The 23484-nt window shown below is 37.7% G+C and overlaps 3 protein-coding genes across 4 annotated transcripts; all 3 read left to right on the top strand.

Annotated features, from left to right (window-relative positions):
- Positions 1-1076: 1076 nt before the first annotated feature.
- Positions 1077-6083, top strand: LOC122301205 (subtilisin-like protease SBT4.14). The gene is made up of 11 exons (XM_043112392.1): positions 1077-1421; positions 1533-1627; positions 1781-1878; positions 2035-2178; positions 2287-2392; positions 3116-3632; positions 4089-4186; positions 4291-4515; positions 4810-4921; positions 5057-5270; positions 5382-6083. Exons 1-11 carry the CDS (start codon positions 1302-1304, stop codon positions 5930-5932), a joined length of 2280 nt encoding a protein of 759 aa, XP_042968326.1. The 5' UTR covers positions 1077-1301; the 3' UTR covers positions 5933-6083.
- A 3989-nt stretch (positions 6084-10072) lies between these two features.
- LOC122301912 lies at positions 10073-11923 on the top strand. Its single transcript, XM_043113266.1, has 4 exons — positions 10073-10679; positions 10832-11016; positions 11673-11741; positions 11831-11923. The coding sequence occupies exons 1-4, from the start codon at positions 10073-10075 to the stop codon at positions 11921-11923; spliced, it is 954 nt and encodes a 317-aa protein (XP_042969200.1).
- Positions 11924-13047: 1124 nt separating this feature from the next.
- Positions 13048-21875, top strand: LOC122301204 (phospholipase D beta 1-like). Of its 2 annotated transcripts, XM_043112390.1 has the most exons (10): positions 13048-15154; positions 15572-15688; positions 16310-16504; positions 17226-17477; positions 17619-17687; positions 17793-17940; positions 18617-18765; positions 19564-19740; positions 19975-20172; positions 21332-21875. In XM_043112390.1, exons 1-10 carry the CDS (start codon positions 13505-13507, stop codon positions 21623-21625), a joined length of 3249 nt encoding a protein of 1082 aa, XP_042968324.1. In that variant the 5' UTR covers positions 13048-13504; the 3' UTR covers positions 21626-21875. The 2 variants fall into 2 exon arrangements, with proteins under 2 accessions (XP_042968324.1, XP_042968325.1); XM_043112391.1 differs by lacking the exon at positions 19564-19740.
- The last annotated feature ends 1609 nt before the right edge of the window (positions 21876-23484 follow it).

The raw sequence follows: 23484 nt of genomic DNA, 5'->3' as shown, positions 1-23484 counted from the left end.
TCATTCCAAAGACTATTTTAGCTTACCTTATAATTTCTCTCCGATATGGAAATGTTGGCAAACATATATCTATATATATATATATATGCTTGAATTGGAATTCAAGAAAAAATTAGGGGTTCTCTCTTTCTAATTACTCAAGAAAAAGATTATCACTAATTAATTTTTAGATTAATTCGACACCTAATTATGATATTATTTAATTAACGTACGTTGTACCAAAAGTTTGGATCTGTTGACTCTCTTATAATTTTACGTTAAGTCACCATTCCTCCAAATTTTACGAACAACGAGATTTTGCTTACGTTAAGAAAATTAGGCTATGTTTAAATAGCGAAAATGTTTTATAATCTCATTTTATCATTATAATTTTTTAAAATTTTTTATATAAAATATAATAAATAACTTAATTTTTTTAAAATTTTAAAATAATAAAAATATTAAAAAATAATATTTTATTTAATTTTAAATTTTTATCTCAACTTATTATTCAAGCACCTTAACGTCCAGACATACTGTTAATGCCAGTACTACTGGATCATCATCATGATCTTATAAATAGCTACTTTTGCTCACAAATTAATTGGTCGTAATTTCATGGTCAACTCAAATCAAAGAAGTTGAAAATTAACTGAAAACTCTTTTTTTTTAGTTATAAATAGGATGTGGCCAACTGCACAATATATAAATATAGATCAGTTTATGGGTCACCGGCCACCTGAAAATAGAAAATAGAAAATAGATCATCATCATGTCCAACGTAATGATCCTAATTAATTTCAGAAATATATATATATATATATATTTCTGTTTTCTTCGATCCATGCCACGTAATTATAATTAGCTCATGTATAGCTATATATATTCAAATAAAACATATGACAATGGTGTCACTTCTAATATTGATATTTTACTACTAATTTGTTTAATTGCCTTATTATAGACAATATTAAATTAACCCCTCAATCCCATGTATTTTCTCTGTAACGAGTACAAGCGCGCGTGTATAGGCTTTATATATATAGACAATGAAAGTCATTGGAAATCCAGAAATTATATATATATATATATATGTTGTCTTCCTTGTAAGGTTTCCCAACCAAAACCCTGAGCATGCAATCGGATCCGAAGGACGTCGATCGATCGAGTACTTCAAGATTTCTCTTTATACCCATGGAGCTGCTTAGTTAATTTTTTCGTTGTTTTTGTTTCCTGCGATCGGTTTAAACTAAAAAACTGGGGTGTAATACTGTTTGTAGCGCCCTGCATAAACAAAGCTAGCTACTACGTATACGCCAAAGATGTTCTCGAGATCAAAGAAATGCGTCCATTCTGATCTTTCTCTTCCTTGGAAGCTCGTTCTCTCTCTTCTCTTGGTCTCGACAAGTCTTGTCGTTTGGGCAACTGGGGACGAGGAAAAGGTACTTTGTATTCTGCATAATTTTGCTTTTCTGCAATTTATAACGTTGTTTGGCTTGTTTACTTAATTCCATGCATGCAATTATAATCTTAATCGGAAATTAATTATGCAGAAATTGTACATAGCGTTTTTGGGAGATCATCCACTAGTTAATTCAAACTCTCTAGATCAAGCACATATTCATCTCCTCTCATCTGTGAAAGAAAGGTACGTACGTACTTACGTATAAGGTTCTTTCTTCCGATATATATATATATATTCTGCGCGCAGGTTTCCCATTTTCATCGTAATAAACACATATTCTGATAAGCTTTTATAATTTTTTCCGATCGACATGATGAAATTTATACGATCGAACAGCTATGATGATGCGAAGGAGTCCATCGTCTACAGCTATACGAAGAGCCTGAATGCATTTGCAGCAAAGTTATCTGAAGATGAAGCTAAGAAGTTATCGGGTACGTACGCAACGTCTGATGAAACTGTAAATCTAATTTCAATATGTTCAGAAATTAGATATGGGATATATATATATATATATATATATGTATATATAGATCCTGAGTTGTGCGTACGTATATTATACGACGTTGCTCATGTGAAATTATATATAGGAATGGACGAGGTGCTGTCCGTGATACCGAATCAGTATTATAAGCTACACACCACGAAATCCTGGGACTTTGTTGGCTTACCTGTAACCGCAAGAAGAAAATTGAGAACGGAGAGCGATGTGATTGTGGGTCTATTTGATACAGGTTTTAATTAATGATCTTCATCTCTTTTTATTTTTATTTCCTTTATTTTATTTTTTGCTCATTCTCAAAATATAACTAGTTAATTTCATCGTATATTTGTGACTGCAGGGATTTCTCCAGATTCTGAAAGCTTTAAGGATGACGGGTTTGGTCCTCCACCCGCTAAGTGGAAAGGAACTTGTGGCCCATTTGCTAATTTCTCAGGATGCAACAAGTAAAATCTTCTCCATATGATCTATATATTTTCTTTCAGATCAAATGATTCCTAACTAAAGCTAGCTAGCTAGCTTCTTAATTTACCAATTCTAATTTTCAAGAAATTTTAATGGTTAAGTAGTACTATATATATATATAGTTAATTATCCGCACGAATTTAAAAATTAATAGAATTTTTAAGCATAATTAATTAATGCATAAACATGTTTGATAAATTCCTTAATTTGGAATATTAATACACCCCAATTTATCGATTGTGCGGTGGCATTATTTAAAGATTGATTTATCTCTCAATTTAGGAAAGTTTGATTCTCTAATTTCCGATTACTGCCCAATAAATCCGGCCGGATCCGTAGTAAACATATTAGACACACACACACACACGTGTATATATATATAGCACTCAAAGATAGAAATAACGAAACAGAATTATCAAATTTATGTCTGTACAACTTCAAAAATGATTCCCCAAAACATTTATGATCTTATAAGTTATCTTCTATAAATTAAATTATAGCCTACATTACATAAAAAATTTCAAATAAAATTATTATTACCCCCAAAAGATAATCTCGATTTCCATGTTTATCGAGAACAAAGTAATGACAAGATTTTTAGACTACGTTCAGAGATTAATTTGTTAATTTTTTTTAAAGATCTTCGAATGCATTGGCTTACCTTTGTACGTTCTCTCCTTGCCACCCCTTGTGGGAACTTGAAGCAAGATCATAGGCGCCAGGTACTTCAAGCTCGATGGCATTCCCGATGCCTCCGACATATTATCTCCGGTTGACGTGGATGGACACGGGACGCACACATCGTCAACATTAGCCGGCAACCTAGTCCCAAATGCAAGCCTCTTCGGGCTTGCCAGAGGAACCGCACGTGGTGCGGTGCCGTCGGCGAGGGTGGCCATGTACAAGGTGTGTTGGGCGTCCACTGGTTGCGCCGGTGCAGATATACTTGCTGCATATGATGCTGCTATACATGATGGTGTGGACATTATATCGATTTCCATCGGCGGCGCAGGGAATCAAGATTACACCATCGACTCTGTACCAATCGGTGCATTTCATGCAATGCAGAAGGGAATTATCACCGTGGCCTCCGCTGGAAATAATGGACCAAGTCTGACTAGTGTGGGGAATCACGCTCCTTGGATTCTAACCGTGGCAGCTAGCGGCATTGATAGGGAGTTTAGAAGCAAAGTTCATTTCGGAAATGGAAGGAACATCTCGGTACGTACGCCATAGGTTTTTGCATGCATGCAGAATATATATATGCATAAAATTACATGAGGTTAATATATATATATATATATATTGGCACTCTTGAAATCCTGTATAGAGTTTAATATTCTTTGTCCGATCCGCAGAAGTGAAGGGCAGAGATTGGATGGTTCGTATCTCATTTCCGAACTGTGATGTCAAACACAGTAGGGAGCTTTTCTTTTTTGATTTTGAAGGCAAAAAATTAAGACTAATCTGATACATGAAACGAGAAGGTCTCTCCATGCCACCTCAATTGAATTTACATGCATTAAACGCTAAATATATATACATCATGATATGCAAGTATATATCCTAAAGGTGGATATATATAATAGCTAGCCAGCTAGGTCTGTAACGTCTGTATATGGGTAAATTAACTAGCAAGTATGTGAAATGTGCATGAATGTTGTGGGGTGCATGCAGGGGATTGGCGTGAGCACATTCAATCCAAAGCAGGAATTATACCCTCTTATTAGTGGGGCTGATGCGGCACTTAACTCTACAACTGTGGAGAATGCAAGGTATTATACGTTTTCTTTATGCACGGAGCTGGAGCAGTACTACGTGGAAATTTTCGCAAAAAATGATGTAGCTAGCGCCATTAATTTCATATTGTGATGGCTAGGTTCTGTATCCAAGACTCATTGGACCCTGTCAAGGTGAAGGGAAGGATTGTTCACTGCAAATCATTAGCGTGGGGTAGTGATTCTGTTGTCAGAGAAATTGGTGGGGCTGGCACTATAGTTGAAAGTGATCGATTACCTGATGCTGCCCTAATTTTCATGGCACCGGCAACTGTGGTTAATGGCACTGTAGGCGCGATCATCGATGATTACATACATTCCACAAGGTATTAATACCTCTTCGCTGTATTTTTAGAGAACGTTTAATTTACTACATGTTGCCGATGCCACACACAACATTTCTGCAAGGAAAACAAAAAATATTAGAGAAGTATGGTCACACTCTTTACTGTTATCCCCTAATCACTGACCAAGTCCAAAGCCCGACTTCTCACAATTATTTTATGAAAAACAGGTGGATATATATTAATCTCTGATGATATAGATTCAGGATCTATATTATCTGACAGATATTAGGAAGGAAATCATGAATTAATATTTCTTGTTCAATATTATTTTAGATCACCAGCAGCAGTGATTTACAAGACCCGTGAAAGAAAAAAAGAGCCTGCTCCATTTGTAGCTTCATTTTCATCTCGGGGTCCAAGTCCGGGATCAAACCGCCTCCTCAAGGTATACATGACTTTACTATATATATAAATTTCAACCAGAATATATATATAGTATAAAACCTTTTCCTTTCTGCTTGACTCATGACGTAACATACAAAAACTAGCACTCAAAAAAGTGGACCTGTTTTCTATACAGCCTGATATTTCAGCACCCGGTATTGACATTTTGGCAGCATACACCCCCATGAAATCGCTCACCGGCTTGAAAGGAGACACCCAATATTCTAAATTTACCTTAATGTCTGGTACTTCCATGGCATGTCCTCACGTTGCCGGGGTAGCAGCGTATGTAAAGTCATTCCACCCAAACTGGAGTCCAGCTGCAATCAAATCCGCCATCTTGACCACAGGTAATTAAAGAGAAAGGATCAACTTCTATAGGAAGATTGGATTTGGTCCATCCATTATAGAATTCTGTTTCTTAATCAATGCTTACCTTCTTCATGTCTGACACTTTCAAGCAAAACCCATGAGCCGGAGAGTTGATTACAACAAAGATCAAGAATTTGCCTTTGGTTCCGGTCAAGTGAACCCAACTCGGGCAGTGAGCCCCGGCTTAGTTTTTGACATGGATGAAATGCCTTACATCCAATTCTTATGCCACGAGGGGTATAATGCATCCTCTTTAGCAGTCCTAGTTGGTTCCAAACATGTCAACTGCTCCACGTTGCTTCCCGGACTTGGCTATGATGATCTCAACTATCCCACCATGCAGCTTAGCCTGAAAAACAACCGAGAGCCGATAACAGGCGTTTTCCGGCGAAGAGTGACCAACGTCGGTCCTGCTCTGTCCATCTATAACGCCACCATTAAAGCTCCCACAGGAGTTGAAATCACTGTTAGGCCCACGACTCTCTACTTCTCTCGCGTCTTGCAGAAGCGGAGCTTCACGGTTGTGGTGAAGGCAAAGCCAATGCCGAGTGGGCAAATGGTCCCGGGTTCACTTGTTTGGAAAAGCTCCCGTCACGTTGTAAGGAGCCCTATTGTCATTTATAGTCCGATTGATGACTAAATGAAAAGATGAAAGATGCACGTATAAAGTAGAAATTATAAGTGTTTTATTTGCTGAATTAGATTTTGAAAATTTAATTTTATTAATGCAACCGTACGATTCAGATAAAGAGATGGCAGGTATGTATGATATATAGTACTTACTTTTCGAATGGCTCGTCTTCATCTTGGTTAACATGCATGTCATGATTTCTGGCGTATGGTTAATTTGGAGGATGAACGTCCAAATTAGTATCTTTTTAGATCAATTAATGCTTATACATTTAAAAAAATAATAATATTTATAATTGTAAGTGTATAAATTTCGCGTAACTATTTTTAAAAAAATAAATAAATACGAAATTCACTCATTTTTAAAACATCTGCATAATAATTTTATATTTCACGACTATATAAAAGATTACTCATTTAAATAATAAGTTCAAAACAAAGATAATGTCGCTAGTTCATGAATTCTCAAAATATACTGTGACCAATGACGAGGCATTTTAACAATGGACATACTGTATCAGACTCTGGCTACTTGAATAAGTAAGTTGGATATATTGAATATTTAATTAAACAATTAAATAGTTAAAGAAATAATAAAAGAAATATAAAAAATTGGAGTCTCCTCTCTATTTTTCTCTCTGAAAATAGAGATGGTGGAAGCAGTTATAACTAACTGATAGGAAAGTGAGTGCGAGGCAACCTTGGATGAGTCTGCTGGTGGTGGCTGGACTGAAAAGTTTGGAAGAACAGTGGAAGAAGCTAAGGCTATTGGTTGTCGAGGTTGGTGAGGAGGTTAAAGTGGAAGCTTGGGAACAGGGGGAGCATAGTCTAGTCGGAAATATCTGTCTGGAGAGATCGATTAGCAAGGAGGTTCTGTCAAGCACGATGAATAAGATATGGCGTATTAGTAAACCAGCTGAATTCCGAGAGGTTAGTGACAATAAGTTTGTGATTATTTTTCACACTATGGCTGATAAGTTGAGAGTATTGGATGGCAAACCATGGTTATTTGATAACCATTTGTTTGTACTTAAGGTGTTTGATGTTTTTGCTCAACCGAATGAATGGAGCTTTGATCATGAATTGTTCTGGATCCAGATCCACAATCTGCTTATGTTTTGTATGACAAAAGAGAAGGGGCTTTTAATTGGTGAATCATTAGGAAGATTAATGAAGGTGAATATTCCTGCGAATGGTATAGGATGGGGGGATTTCCTGCGAGTTAGAGTGGAAATTCCATTGAAAAATGTAGTGGTTCGTGGGAGGTGGATAAAGGTGAATGAACATAATGTGTGGGCTAGTGTGAAGTATGAGAAAATACTAAGAATGTGTTTTCAATGTGGTTGGTTGACTCATGGGGAGAATGGGTGTGTGATGGGAGGCGAGGGTTTAGGGAATGGAAGGTCTTCTCAAGAGCAATTTGGCTCATGGCTTAGAACTGATGGGGGATTTAGGAAAAGGGCTATAAGGGAGGTGGGGAGAAACAATCATGGGAGAGAAAAATAAACGAGGAATGTATTAGTAGAGGAGAGGAAAGTGCTTCTTATGAGGCTGGGGGTAAGGAAAATTGTACTGAGTCTAGAGAAGAGGAGTCAATTGTGGTGAAAATAAAGGACAGTGAGGAAGAAAGAAATGAGGGGGAAAATGGAAGGGAGTTAATGTTGGTAAATGGGCAGGATGTGATAGAAGAGCAAATTAATAATATGAAAAGTGGGGATGGAGAGGTTGGGTTAGAAGATGAGGTTAATGAGGTGAAGGGGCAGCAATCTAAGTGCTGCAAGGGGGGATATGCAATGAGGAGCCTGGGTTAGAAAAAAATAAATGAGGTTAGAAAGAGTTGGAAGAGGAAAGCTAAAGAGATGGTTAAATCAAAAAGTCAGGGGATGATTTCAGGGAGGAATAAGAGGTTGATTAGGAGGGAAGAGAAGGAGGATGAAGGTGAAGAGGTAAATACTAAGAAAGTGAGGAGGGAAGACACTGATTCAGAAGTTTTGTTATTATTGGCAGGGCTGCCTTGGATCAATGAGGGCTTTAAGTTGGAACTGTCGAGGGCTTAGCAACCCCCGGACAGTTCAGTTCCCTTGTAGGCTTGCAAAGGAGAAGTTGCCAGACTTTATCTTCATTATGGAGACAAAGTTGAGATTTGAGAAAGTAGAAGTTGTGCAAAAGAAATTGGACTTTGAAGGTTGTATGGTGGCGGAACCGAGAGGATTTTGTAGTGGGTTGGTGATGATGTGGAAGGATGTAAAGGAGGTGGAACTATGGAATTACTCACAATGGCATATTAACCTATGGGTTAAGAATAAAGGGGAGAGCTCTAAGTGGCTCATGACTGGTTTTTATGGACATCCAGGGGTTGCTAAGAGAAAGGGTTCTTGAAAGTTACTGCAGATGCTAAAACCTTCTCCTGAGGGGGGATGGTGTGTTTTAGGAGACTTCAATGAGATAGCGTCCCAAGGGGAGAAATTGGGAGGAAATGAGAGGAGGGAGGGGCAAATGGAGGATTTTCGAGAGACTTTATCTAATGGAGGATTGTGTGATCTTGGGTGGAGGGGCATTAAGTATATATGGAGCAATGGTCATAATGACAGTTCTTTTGTTAAAGAAAGATTAGATCAAGCTGTTGCAAACCAAGCTTGGAGGAGATCTTTTAATAAAGTAGGAGTGGAAACAGTGGTAGCTTGGTGTTCTGACCGTCTACCTATTCTACTTACCTACTCAAGAGACAGATTTACCTATGAGAAAGATAAGAGAATATTTTGCTATGAAATGTCTTGAGATAAGGAGGAGGAGTGTGGGATGATAGTGGAAAGGGCATGGAAGAGGTATGGAGGTGAGGGGAAAGGAAGACTATCCAGTGTTTAAAGAAGGCTTAATTCATGTAGACAAGCTCTCGGTTTATGGTCCTCAAAGAAGTTTGCAAAGACAGGGGTTGATATTAAGCTCTTATCTAGCAAACTTAAAATTCTAAAAGAGGTGGAGGGGCCTGAAAATACATCTAAAATGAGATGTGTAGGCAGGAAGTTGGATGAATTGCTGGAGCAGGATAATATTTAGTGGAAGTAAAGAGCTAAGGCTCATTGGTTGCAGCAAGGGGATCGAAATACAAATTTTTTTCATGCCTGTGTAAACCAACAAAAGAAAAATAATACTATCTCTAAGATTACTAATTCTCAATGGTGCTTAGTGAGTAAGTAGGCATAAATTGAGGCTGCTTTTGGAGAATATTTTGCTGAAGTCTACTTAACCAGCAACCATTCTAAAACTAATATTGAAAGGTGTATTGGTGAAATTGAGCCAAAGATTACTAAGGAAATGAGTTGTGGGTTAGAAGGGACTTTTAATAGGGAAGAGGTGAATGTGGCTCTGAAACAGAGGTCACCTTGGAAATCCCCTGGCCTGATGGTTTTGGACCTGGTTTTTTTCAGAAGCATTGGGGTGTCATTGACAGTAATATAAGTGAGGCTGTTTTAGAGTTCTTTAATGGGGGATCGATGGTGGCAGATTTAAATCATACTTATATAGCTTTGATACCAAAGGTAAAGGTGCCTAAGACTGTGATGGAGTTTAAACCAATTAGTTTATGCAATGTTTTGCATAAACTAATATTAAAGGTCCTTGCTAATCCTGTGAAAAAGGTGATGCATACTTTTATTTCACATAATCAAAACGCTTTTATTGCTGACAGACTCATTACTGATAATATTATGGTTGCGTTTGAGTTACTTCACTCAATGCAATCCAAGCAAAAAGGAAAGATAGGTAATATGGCTGTAAAAATTGATATGTCAAAGGCATGTGATCGTGTGGAATGACCTTTCTTGCAAGCTATGTTGATTGGACTGGGGTTTGGGGAGAAGATTACTAAGTTGGTAATGATGTGTGTACAATCAGTAAGTTACTCAGTGGTAGTGAATGAGAGGCTAGGGCAGAAATTCTTTCCTTCAAGAGGATTGAGACAGGATAATCCTCTATCCCCCTATCTGTTCTTTATTTGTGTAGAAGGACTAAGTCAAATGTTTTTTAGAGATGGAAGGGAAGGTGTAATAAGGGGAGTAGCTGTTGTGAGGGGGGGTTAAAAGTTAATCACCTACTTTTTGCATATGAGTGTGTGATCTTTGGCAGGGCTATCTTGAATGAGTGGAGAAGCATGTATGACATTCTTGATTGCTATGAGAAGGCCTCGGGGCATAAGCTTAATAAGCATAAGACTTCCATTTTCTTTAGCACAAACACAAAAGAGAATGTAAAGAGTGAAATATATAAAGAGGCTGGGTCCTATATTTGTGATAGACATGAGAAATATCTTGGTTTGCCTACCATTATAGGTAGATCAAAGTATAATACTTTGAGGGGACTTAAAGAGAGGGTATGGAAGAGGATTCAGAACTGGAAAAATGGGTTTTTGTCAAAAGCTGAAAAGGAAATTCTGATTAAGGCTGTGTTACAAGCCATTTCTACATACACTATGAGTGTATTTAAGCTACCTCAGAGATTGTGTGATGAGATTGAACAACTTTTCTCCAAGTTCTGGTGGTCTCAGTATAAAAAGGATGATGAGATGCATTGGTGGAAGTGGAGCAGATTGGGACAGAATAAAATGGAAGGTGGATTGGGTTTTAGGCAACTTGAAGATTTTAATTTGGTCATGCTAGCTAAGCAAGGATGGAGAATGTTGATGGATCCTACTTCTCTTGTTGCCAGAATTTTTAAAGATAAATATTTTAAGAATGTCTCTTTACTTGAAGCCACTTTGGGTAATCTCCTTCATTTATTTGGATGAGTGTGTGGTTTGCTTTAGGGGTTATTAGAATAGGAATGAGGATGAGGGTTGAGAATGGAGAGAATATCAGAATTTGGGATCATAAATGGTTGCCAAAATCTGTAACTGGTTGTGTATAATCGTAAGTAAAAATTTTACAAGCTGAGGATCGAGTTTGTGAGTTGATTGATAAATCTAGTAGAAGATGGAAGGTGGATTTAGTGAGGCAAATTTTTGAGAATGATGAAGCTGATTTGATACTGTCTTTACCCCTTAGCCCAGTGGAAGCAAAGGACAAATTAATTTGGGGATACTCAAAAGGAAAGTTCTCGGTAAGAAGTGCTTATCATATGGAGCAACAAGATAGAAGGCAAAGGGTTGGGGAGAGTTCAGAGTTTGGCAGAGAAGAAAGGATATAGAAACAGATTTGGAAGTTGGGAGTCCCAGGTGCTATTAAACTTTTTTTTTTTTTTTTTTTTGTGGAGAACAGCCAACAATATTTTGCCTACTATGATAAATCTAAGCCAAATGAGGGTGGTAGAGGATGTAAAGTGTCCTATTTGCTTGGAAAATGAGGAATCAAAGATGCATGCTATTTGATGGTGCCCTGCGGCTTCTAATGTTTGGGGGTGAGATAGGCAGTCTTATACAGAAATTGAGGGTGAGAGTAACAAATTTTTTGCAGCTTTGGGAGGAAATGTATAGTAAACTCCCTATTGAGAATATAGAAAAAATGACTATGATCACGAGAAACATCTGGTATAGAAGAAATAAATATGTGTTTGAGAAAAAATTCTTGACTCCTGCTAATGTTGTACAGATTTTATTAACAGGATATGAAGATTTTAAGCTGACTCAAGAGAGGTTAAGGGGTGAGTTTGATAAAATTGTTATCAAGCCAACAATGAGGGAAGGCAATGGGTGAAGGAAACCAAGAGATTTAAAACTAAAAGCTAATTTTGATGCTGCTATTAGTGTGTCCTCTCAGAGATTGGAGATTGGGGTGGTAATAAGAGATGGTGAGGATGAAGTTTTTGCTACAAAATGTGTTGTTAAGGTGTTAAGTGGCTGTGCTTTTGTTGCATAATGTTTTGCTTTATGGGAAGCCATAGTACTATGTGAAGACCTGGGGTTGGAGATGTCTAGTTTGAAGGAGATGCGAAGGAAGTTATTGATGCAGTAAGGAAGGGGGAAAGGTATGATTCAAGTGTTGGTCATCTGGTGAAGGCTTTGCAGTAGAAGCTAAGAGCATATTTTAGGTGGAAAGTGAGCTTTATTTAAAGAGAAATAAATGAGGTTGCTCATCAATTAGTTAAGATGGCATTAAATTGTGAAGAGGACATGTATTGAGTTGAGGAGGGTCCTGAGGAAATTGTTAATCAAGTACTTATAGACAAAATGTATGATGTAACTTATAAAAGTTGAATATGAATAGAATGAGTTTTTTTTTTTTTTTTATTAAAAATAAAATAAAAATAGTTAGTAGAGTAATCTAAGTATCTAACACATCTAATATGATGCCAAGTAAGATAAAGACTACGCATCTATCCTCAAAACTTAGACTAATAGGGATAAATTGATTTTAATATTTATATTCGTCTTAACAAACCTTTAAACATTGGAAGTTAAACTATATATTACATTTTGATTTTCCTCTCGTCAAGTTGTCATGATACTACACATTAATTACTAATTACTAGAAATTGCGAAAGAAAATTTGTTGTTACTTCTAGCATACGATCGTCATCATGTATACAATATTTCTCAAACTTCTCGAAGGCTTTTGACTTTTTTTCATAAATATATATATATATATATATATCATACATGTAGTATGATCAGAATTATATATTCATTGAGAATAACGTGTATTACCCGCGTAGAACATAACGGCCAATCAAATTGTATGTCTTGGGTGATTTAACTAAGCGGATTATATAATATATTTTTACGAGTAATGCTGTATATATAGTTTTAAGTATTTAAATTATGTGCATTATATTTAAAATAAAGTAGAATTTATTATTAAAAATTGGATTTTTTATATGGTTTTTTAATTTATGATTTTTAAAAAATAACTTGTAAAAATTTAGTTTGTAAGCAATAAGCAATTCATTTTACAAATTAAATTTGGTCATTTAAATATGTGAAGCGTCACGGTCATGTAAATATAATTATTATTTTATATATTTAATTAAAAAAAATCGACGTGGGAGAAAAAATAATAACAACCGGCTGAAATGGTAGTTGTAGCTGGACGTTTTGCAGAGAGAAGACCGATAGATGAAACCTGAAAATACCGGTAACCGGTTGTCTTCGAGGACCTTGCACGCGTTTGTTAATACGAAGAAGATTTGCAGCTTACCGGTTCTGTTTCTCTCTATCTGACTTTGAAACTCTATTTTCTCGCTCTTAACTTCTTTGAAGGTTCCAAAGGAAATTTCTTTCCATATCGTCCGATAATCATACCTCAAAAGGTATCATCTATTCCCCCTTTGACATTTATCTAATCAAAACTCTCCTTTCCGCAATTTTTTTTGTTGATCATTGTCACCGAGCCTCGAGCCTTTCTATATTTTGAGAATCAAATTCCATTTTATCCTCTCTGTATCTTTGCTATTTACCTCAAATATACAAAATTTTCCATGTATCTATAATCCCCAAAGGTTGATTCCGGTCTATATCTGTCTTTTTTGTTGGTTTACAGTTTACTTGCTAAACAGCTTTGCATGCTGTCAATATATCTTTTAATTCAAGTCCTACGCATACATTAAACTTCATTCAATTATCATCATAAGAATCAAAATTTAATGTTTGTTAATGGATAATTCTGGTTCATCATCTTCGTATCCAAACCACAATCCCCATGCATACCCTCCTCCTCCATACCAACCACCAAATGCAGATCCATATCATGTCCCTTCTTATCCCTACCCGTATGATTCCGCACATTCTTACCCTTATGCATACCCACCCCCACCACCATCGCCTTCAACGTCGTATTCAGGTCCTTTAGACTATCACCACCATCCTCCTCCCTATCCATACCCATATCCAGTTGCTCCGATTCCTCACAGTGCTCCACAACCAACCCTTCAACACCTTAGTGGTTCACAATATGGCTCCTCACATTACCATTACCAACAACCCGGCTTATACCCGTCTATCGAAAGCCCACCCCAAGTCCCTCCCCGGGCCATTAGTTTTTCCAATCATCACCGACAGGATAGCTCAAGTTCTATAGAAACTGGGTCATCCGCGAATCTTAATAGTGCAAATTATTCCAGCTCTTCTCACACTCCTGCTTACCCACCTTTGGATGATCTTTTCCTTAATGAGCGTTTGTCTGATAATCCTACTGCCCCTGCATCACCCCGTGCTCCTTCGGTGCCACCATTGACGAGTGCCCCTCCTAGCGCAAGGTACGATAGGCCAGGGGACTTATACGCATATCCTAACCACTCTTTTCAAAGTATTTCTGAGGTGTCTTATTCAAGTCAGATTGATTCATCTGGAAATTCTGCTTATGGTCACTCGGGCTCATTCAATGCGTCGCAGCACAGTCAGTCCTTGCAGATTTTGCCCCGGCAGAATAAAGGATCATTGAAGGTGTTGCTTTTACATGGGAATTTAGATATTTGGATTTATCATGCACAAAACCTTCCGAATATGGACTTGTTCCATAAGACTTTGGGGGATATGTTTGCAAAATTACCAGTGAACATGAGCAACAAAATTGAGGGCCACATGAATAATAAGATAACTAGTGATCCTTATGTTTCAATTTCGGTATCAAATGCTGTAATTGGGACGACTTATGTGATTAGCAATAGTGAGGATCCTGATTGGAAGCAACATTTCTATGTGCCGGTGGCGCATCACGCAGCTGAGGTGCATTTTGCGGTTAAAGACAGCGATGTAGTGGGGTCGCAGCTTATGGGAGTTGTGACAATTCCAGTGGAACAGATACATTCAGGGATAAAGGTTAAAGGAACCTACCCAATCCTGAATGGTAGTGGGAAGCCTTGTAAGCCCGGAGCTACCTTGAGTCTTTCAATTCAGTACACTCCAATTGAGAAACTGAGCAGTTACCATCATGGAGTGGGGGCAGGCCCCGATTACGATGGGATTCCTGGAACATACTTTCCTCTCAGGAAAGGAGGAATGGTCACTCTTTATCAAGATGCCCATGTTCCAGATGGATCTCTTCCAGATGTGATGCTTGATCGAGGGATGTATTATGTGCATGGGAAATGTTGGCATGACATTTTTGATTCAATACGTCAAGCTCGTCGTTTGATTTACATTACTGGGTGGTCCCTGTGGCACAAAGTTAGACTTGTACGGGATGCTGGTCAAGCAGATTTCACACTAGGGGATCTTTTGAGGGCCAAGTCCCGGGAAGGAGTAAGAGTACTGCTGCTTATTTGGGATGACCCTACATCAAGGAGCATTTTGGGTTACAGAACAGTGAGTAACTTACCTTCAGAAACATTTTGTGACATTTCACCCTAGTTTCCAGATTTCACTTATTAAACTATGTAACTTAGTTATTTGTATCAGATTTTAGCATAGAGCAATCATTAAAATGCAATCTATTTGTTGGCCTTTCCTGGAGTTTGGATTTTGAGTCTTACAAATAAGTATCCTACATGGCAGCATAGCATGTTTTGTTGTATTTTGATGCTTGTATTCACGTAATACTTTTATTTCCTTTGTTTTGAGTTCTTAGGTGAATCTTGATAAGCTTATTGTCATACTCAATGATTTCTATGTTTTGATTACACCTCAAAATGTGCTTGAACTATTCTAGATATTGCTTGCCCTTTTCAATTATAATAAGAAAACTTTATAAGATAGATTTTCAGTACGCCTGTTTATATGCAGGATGGAATCATGCAAACCCATGATGAGGAAACTCGCCGTTTCTTCAAGAATTCTTCAGTGCAAGTGCTACTTTGTCCCCGCATTGCTGGAAAGCGACATAGCTGGATGAAACAAAGGGTAAGATTTAAAAGTCTTTTTTACCTTTTTTAGGCACTCTTTCATGCTTGACACAATGCTTTACAATTTTCTGCATCATTTTTGAAGTTCTTTTATATAATTGTTTAGAACTCCTATATTGTTGGGACCTGAGAATTTCAGTTATACTATTAGTGCCACATCCTACATTCTATCCAAAAGGAGGAAAAGAAAAAATTGTGTCCTCCTACATTATTTGTGATTAATATGGTTGGTAAATTTGGCATCCACCATGTATCTACATGACCCTAACCCAGGACTGGTGCCCAAAAAAATGAATATCACTATGAGGTGTTTGACTTAGTGAGTTGAGAAACTAAATAAGAATTTAGCATGGTTGATTGCTTAAAGCTGAAACCATCTCTGCGAGTCAAATAATCACAAAGGGAGTAATGCAATTGCATTGCCATTGATTTACTGTTTAAGCTATTAATAATTAGTAATGGATGACATGATCGATTTTTAAAACATTACATCAGATAGCTTATATGTGAGAGCCCAAGAAAAGAGGTTGGTTATAGAAATGTCCTTACTTATAACTGAAACTGGGTTAAATAATCAGTCGCTATGAATTTTATTTATTTTTCTTTCTTCTTGTATCAGGAAGTTGAAACAATCTATACACATCATCAAAAAACTGTAATTGTGGATGCTGATGCCGGCAATAATAAGAGGAAAATAATAGCTTTTGTTGGAGGACTTGATTTATGTGATGGCCGATATGATACTCCACAGCATCCTATATTTCGGACACTCCAAACAGTGCATAAGGATGACTATCACAACCCTACTTATGCGGTAATCTCTTAGCCTTATTCTTCCTTGCGTTTGAACAACTAATAGCAGCTACATTTTTTAAAAGTAAAAGCAAATTTTATTAATATACAAAATAGGCATAACCCAAGCACACAGGACGTATACAAGAGAATGCACCTAATTAAAAACTAGAGATCAGTACAAGAAAATTATTGAAACTGAGCCAATTGAAATCTGTAGCGCTGTAGACCCTAAAGAAATAAGGTATTGAAAAATAAGCCATAGCTAATAGCAGCTACATTACATAGTTAAGCAAAATTCATATTGCTTGGTTGGCACAAATATCCCTCTCCCCCCCCCCCCCCTCTCTCTCTCTCTCTGTGATACTATCCATAAAGGTAAGTTGGACTACTCTTTGATGTGAGGATTATATATGTCTTGACTTTAACATGGTGCATATGTGCAAGAAGTTCAGATGTAGTGTGTTTCGAACTGTATGATGCGATAACGCTGTCCAATATTTGTTAGTTCTTGAGGAGACATTTTGAGGTTGATTACCTAGTCCCCCCCCCCCCCCCCCCCCCAAAACAAAAAAAAAAAAGAAAAAGAAAAGAAGCAAAAACTCCTAAAAGGAATGACTTGAAAATCAAACCATGTGTATGAGCACATTAAGTGCATTTCAGATAAATGGTCAAGTAATTACCATGATAATATGTACATGCCTTTGAAAGTAATCAGCATCATTCTTTTAATACCACAACAGGGTAACATTGCTGGTTGTCCACGAGAGCCATGGCATGACTTGCACTCTAAAATTGATGGTCCGGCGGCATATGATGTTCTGATCAACTTCGAGGACCGCTGGCTTAAGGCTTCAAAACCCCATGGGATTAAGAAACTCAAAATGTCGTCATACGACGATGCCTTGCTTCAGCTGGACAGAATTCCAGACATTGTTGGAGTCTCTGATGCTCCTTGCACCAGTGAGAATGATCCAGAAACTTGGCATGTTCAGGTCAGATGGTCTTAATTAATAGTCGAAATTGCTCTAGGGCATTGGCTCTGGAGGAACATAAATATTGATTTTGCAATTTGTTTCAGTAATAGCTTATTGATGGAATTATCTTATTCATTCTCTGGGGTTTTCCAAATCCAGATTTTTCGTTCTATTGATTCAAATTCTGTTAAAGGTTTCCCAAAGGATCCAAAAGAGGCCACAAGCTTGGTGAGCTGAAAAACTTAGTGAATAATTTTATCTTTAAGATGATTTCAGTTTACAAGCCCGCTCCATTTTTGTGCCTGAAATTAATTAATTACTTTATTGTAACAGAACCTGATGTGCGGGAAGAATGTTCTGATTGACATGAGCATACATACGGCATATGTTAAGGCCATTCGTGCTGCGCAGCATTTCATTTATATAGAGAACCAGTATTTCATTGGATCATCATACAATTGGATTTCAAATAAAGACTTAGGTGAGTAAACTTCAAATTTAACAATACATCATGCCAATAGCCATGATATTTATAGGATCATTTATTTTTTATTTCACACATAAAGTTGAAGTTTTATGCATTTTTTCTATCCCGATTTATTCCCACTGAAAATTGGGTTCACAGTTGCATCTAAAAAGTTGGATGCGCATATGATAGATTTTAAGAGAAAGTAACCTACTATCTCCATTGTTGTGTCAAGGTTCACTTAATAGATACACCTTATAAGAACACTCAAAGCAAATTTGTACTTTATGAAGTCATTGAAGTCTTGACATATAACAAAACAAAATGCTAGGGATGGGCTTCAATATTCTTTTTTTTGTAAGTAAAATAGAATTTTATTGAAACAAGTAAACAAGCATTGCCCAAGTACACGGGGAGTATATGAAAGAGAACACCTAGTTACAAATGCAAGTCATGCATTGGGTTTTGAGCGATATAGTATTTTAGATTTTTAGTATTTGATTGGGCATTGTATGTACTGTTTTCGACAAAATACTCTGAAGCTGCTCCACAACTTCAAGCAACTGCATTTTTTTTTTTTTTTTTTTATCAACTTCTCAGGAAACACAGTGTGGTAATAAACAGGTGTCTTATTGTTACATTATCTTGTTATGTCTGCTGAATGCAAAATTTGGTGACACTTTCTCTGTAGGTGCTAATAATTTAATCCCGATGGAAATTGCCCTTAAGATTGCCAATAAAATTAGAGCAAATGAGAGATTTGCTGCATATATTGTTATACCAATGTGGCCAGAAGGTGTTCCAACTGGTGCTGCTACTCAAAGAATTCTATTTTGGCAGGTAGGGTCCAATTAGTAAATTTGGTACTGAAAGTATGTTCAGCCGACAAAGGCTTTACCATGCTGTTTGCTTTAAAGTTCTGCATGTCATAGGTGCCTCGAGATAACCCTTTTAGCCTTTTTTTTCCTTCTCTATTTCATTATCCCATCTTTTATCAAAGAAGTGCCTTGAAGTTAAATCCTTTCCAAGAAGATCCTCCATATGCAGAAATTCAACAAAATCGACTTTGAGTGACTTTTATGGTGAAAATAAATTATCGATTTCTTTCAACACAAAGGTTCGCTTTTTTTTTCCTCTTTGTAAATGTGAAAAGAAGTTCATGGTGAAAAGAAGCCTTTTCATTGGTTTCGGTAAATTCCATGCTAGAGGTTCATTTTTTATAATAAAAATACCTAATAGGCCTTCAAACTGTAGTTTTTCTCCCCGTGAGTCGTTCTTAGATTTGTTACCATATTTTTCTTTTCATTTTTTTTGGCACAAAATGTGGCTTGAGTGCTTCAAACTTATACACAACAAAAGGTTCTAGAATGTGTAAGTTCCACTCTTGAGCATCAAATTTGTTATTCCTAGATTCTATGACTCAGTTTTGAAATATGTAGAATTTCAATATAAAAAACTTCATTATTTTGTGGCAAAAGTTGAAGTAATTTCTGCTCATCTTTACTCCAATGGACTCATCATCTTTAATACTCAATGATCTGGACAGCAACGTGGCCCTATATATACTAAAATCTATAGCATTTTTCTATGGCTGGCAAGTGCGTTTTATTGATCTGGAGTTATTATTAATCATTGTAGCATAAAACAATGCAAATGATGTATGAAACCATCTACAATGCTTTGGTGGAAGTTGGGCTTGAGGGAGCATATTCACCGCAAGATTATCTGAACTTCTTCTGTCTTGGAAATCGTGAGGCCATAGACAGATATGACACCACTTCATCTGGGAGTCATACTGCAGCTAACACTCCTCAGGTGTCTTGACTCTTTTCTTCTGGAAGTGATTAATTCTTAAGCCAGATTCTGCGGGATGTTGTGTGTGTTTGTGTTTGTTATCTTGCTTAAATTTTTGACTGGATCAGGTTCAAACTCTAGATACTCTTTTGAACTTTAAAGACTCGTTATATAGTTCTGCTGGTTCCTTGGATTTTCTCTTTGCGAAGTAAGTGTAAGTTTGTAACTATATGTGTTCTATCTTTGTGTTCCCAGGCACTGGGTCAAAAAAACCGACGATTTATGATATATGTTCATTCAAAGGGCATGATAGTTGATGATGAATATGTAATATTGGGTTCTGCAAACATCAACCAACGCTCCATGGAGGGCACAAGGGACACTGAGATCGCAATGGGAGCATATCAACCTCATCATACCTGGGCAAGAAAACTTTCTAATCCGCATGGACAGGTAATTTTAATTTAATTTTTACTCAAGGATCTATTCAAGCATTAAAAGGATTGGCTTTGGAATGGAATTGGAAATTCTCTGAAACATTATTTTAATGTGGTATCCAATCCCAATACGTTATGTTTTGCTTTTGCATGTAATTTGCAGTTGAATGGAATTGAAAATTCTCTGAAAACAAAACAGTAATGACTCGAATTTTCTTAATTTATTGGGAATAGGAGTGAGTTTTTGTCCATTATTTAGATATTAGCCAGTTAAATGAAAGTTTGGCATTTTGGTGTACTGCTTCAAGTCCCATGTTCACATGGTCATAAGATCTAGAGGGAAGCCAGAAGTTCTACATCCAAAATGCCAGTCAAGCAAGCTTCATTCTGAACGGTGTGATCTGATTTTCTAAGGAAGTGCATATTGCGATAGCATATTAAACCATAAGAAATTTCTCAGAAGTTTCCTTGTTAAGACAACCTTCATCAGTACACATTGAAAAGTTCAGTTGTGATATTGAACTTTCAAGTGATACATATTCCCTGAAGTACACATTCACTTGTTTTTAAGGATTTCTAATTAGGCAGTTCCGTGGAATGGACTCTTTTTTTTTTGGTAAAGGTATTCGTAGATTTCCTAGATCAAGTCCTTGGGGTTGGCTCAGTGTTAAGGGCCTTGGTCTTAGGGGTATACTCTCCCGGGTCTAAGATTTGAATTCTTGGATAAAAACAATTTCTAGAGGCCACACCATATTTGTAAACTTTATTGATTTATCCAATCCAAGTGATGTTGGCATGTTACACAGGTCTTAGATTATTCAGGTAAAAGACACATTGCATTTGCATAATCTCTCAGATTCCTCATCATCATTTAGAAAAAAAAATAAAAATAAGAGAGAGTAAAGATTTTCAAGACTAGACTGAATACAGAACAATAGTGTCGTTGCCAGGAAAGGTGGTATTGGCACAAAAATAGTGAAAACGCTACGTACGAGCATCTTTGTAGGTACTCCAGCACCACTGCTATATGCAACTCTCGAGGGATATAAACAAAGATAACTGGTTTACGCTATGCTAAAGGCTACCGTTATATCACTGTTTTCTGCATATCAGATACCTCGACCATATTCACAGAAACTGACCTGCTGTTTCGTGTGTGAATATGTACTGTATAGATTTATGGATACAGGATGTCATTATGGGCAGAGCATACTGGAGGCACCGAGGACTGCTTCAGACAACCAGAGTCTCTCGAATGTGTGAGAAGAGTTAGAACACTGGGCGAGACGAACTGGAAACAATTTGCCTCAGATGAGGTGACAGAGATGAGGAGCCACCTATTGAAGTACCCAGTTGAAGTTGATCGAAAGGGCAAGGTGAGGCCCCTTCCCGGCTCTGAATCTTTCCCAGATGTAGGAGGAAATATAGTCGGCTCATTTCTTGGCATTCAGGAGAATCTGACGATCTGAGCAGAATACTGCCTCCTCCTACTACCAAATATACAGTACAAGCGAGTACACTTTTGATATGTATTTTTCTCCTATGTCTGTCTGAAATCCATGATGTATACATTAAATTCTATTCCACCATTTGCTGTTTAGTACAGTTTTCATGACTGGTTTGTACAGTTATTGTAAGGAAAGTAAAAACAATAAGAAAAACAGAGAGCAAGGTCGATGGAGAAGGAAACTTTTCCTCTGGTGTATTACCTTTTTCATATATTCACCATTGCAGCAAAGGAATGGTATATGTACAGATATGAATCATAACCAACTAACAGAATTCATCTGGTTGTCCTACTGCTAGCTGGTAAAATGTAAAAGAAAATAAAAGGGCAAAAAAATACATTAAAATGCAAAAGGATAATTAACGACATGTAGCTGCCTTTGCAATACGACTAGTAGTTTGACTCATGTCCTCTAACACCCCCCCCCCCCCCCCAAAAAAAAAAGATGGAGAATAGAAATTTACTATTTCCATCTTGAGCAAATATGAGTATAACAGATGAGAAGGTAAGGTGTGACGCCCCCAAATCCCCACGCCCGAACACGGGGAAATTGAGGCGTCCGGATGGTGACAACCCGGGTCACCATCCCATCGACGGGTGCCAAGTGTGTGCAAGGCAACAGATGTGTACAGAGAAACACGCAGCGGATAACGAAAGTCATAACTAAGTACCAGAATTTTTCTTAACGTAATACAAGCTGTTTAAAACATACATAATAAAATATTACAAAAACCCAAATGCAGTTTTAAACAAATATAAAAGATAGCATCAGCAACCCGGCGGAGCCGCATCCTCGGGCTCAGCCTCCTCCTCCTCGTCCTCTAACTCTGCACCAAAAGCTACGGAACCACGAATGGTACCGCAGGTAAGTAAAACCCAAACACTACCAGATAAAAACACATAAAACTCAAACAAGATGCATGAACCATGCCCAATGCACAAAGCCCATAAAACACAAGTTTTCCACACACGCCAAAAACCCATTTGGCCCAAAAACACATCCCTTCCGAAAAACACGCCAAAAGTCACATTTGGCCGCCAAAAGTCCATTTGGCCCAATATCTCGCCAGAAGTCCATCCGGCCCAATATCTCGCTAGAAGTCCATCTGGCCCACGCCAAAAGTCTCATTTGGCCTTAAAAACCATTATCCAATTTTAACCGTATGCACCATGACCTCCCCTAGGGGTCATCTGCACACCCTGGCTCCAGTGTCACACCGTAGAGTACCACCACGCATGTGACACCTAACGAGCGATGCCCAGTTCCGCGCCTCCCGCGCGTGCGTAGCCAAGCATCCTCTAGCCCTCGCCAGCGAAGGGCCACGGAGTCGGTGAGTAGGGCGATGCCCGGTTCCACGCCCGGCGCGTTCGTAGCCAAGCATCCCCTAGCCCCGCTCCCGTCATCTCTCTCGACAACTCAGGGGACATCACTCAGTTTATTCCGCTCCCGAGTGACCAGAGGAGCTCCAACGAGATAATAACCCATCCCGGCTTGGGCTCGTGATACACACGCACCCGCAACACACTTACGCCAAAACACCGGCTTTTCACATAAATCCACAAACACCCGTGCATGCACCATGTAATGCCATAACAATGCATAATAAAATAATCAAACAACATAAAACAAATAACAGGCAACTCCGTCCTCCATCCATCCGACCCCCGAAACTCCTCGGACTCAGTCCGGAATCAACAACCAACAACAATAAATAATTGAATGAGCAATATATATTAAAATCTGAAAATAGGGTTTGGAAAAATACTTACAGCGCTATACGGCAATTTTAGAAAACAAGCGGCGTTGCAAGCGGCGGAAAA

This window comes from Carya illinoinensis, chromosome 2, assembly GCF_018687715.1.
Source record: "Carya illinoinensis cultivar Pawnee chromosome 2, C.illinoinensisPawnee_v1, whole genome shotgun sequence".
Classification (NCBI taxonomy): Eukaryota; Viridiplantae; Streptophyta; class Magnoliopsida; order Fagales; family Juglandaceae; genus Carya; species Carya illinoinensis.
The sequence above is the reverse complement of the archived record's forward strand: the minus strand, read 5'-3'. Positions and strand labels throughout refer to the sequence as shown.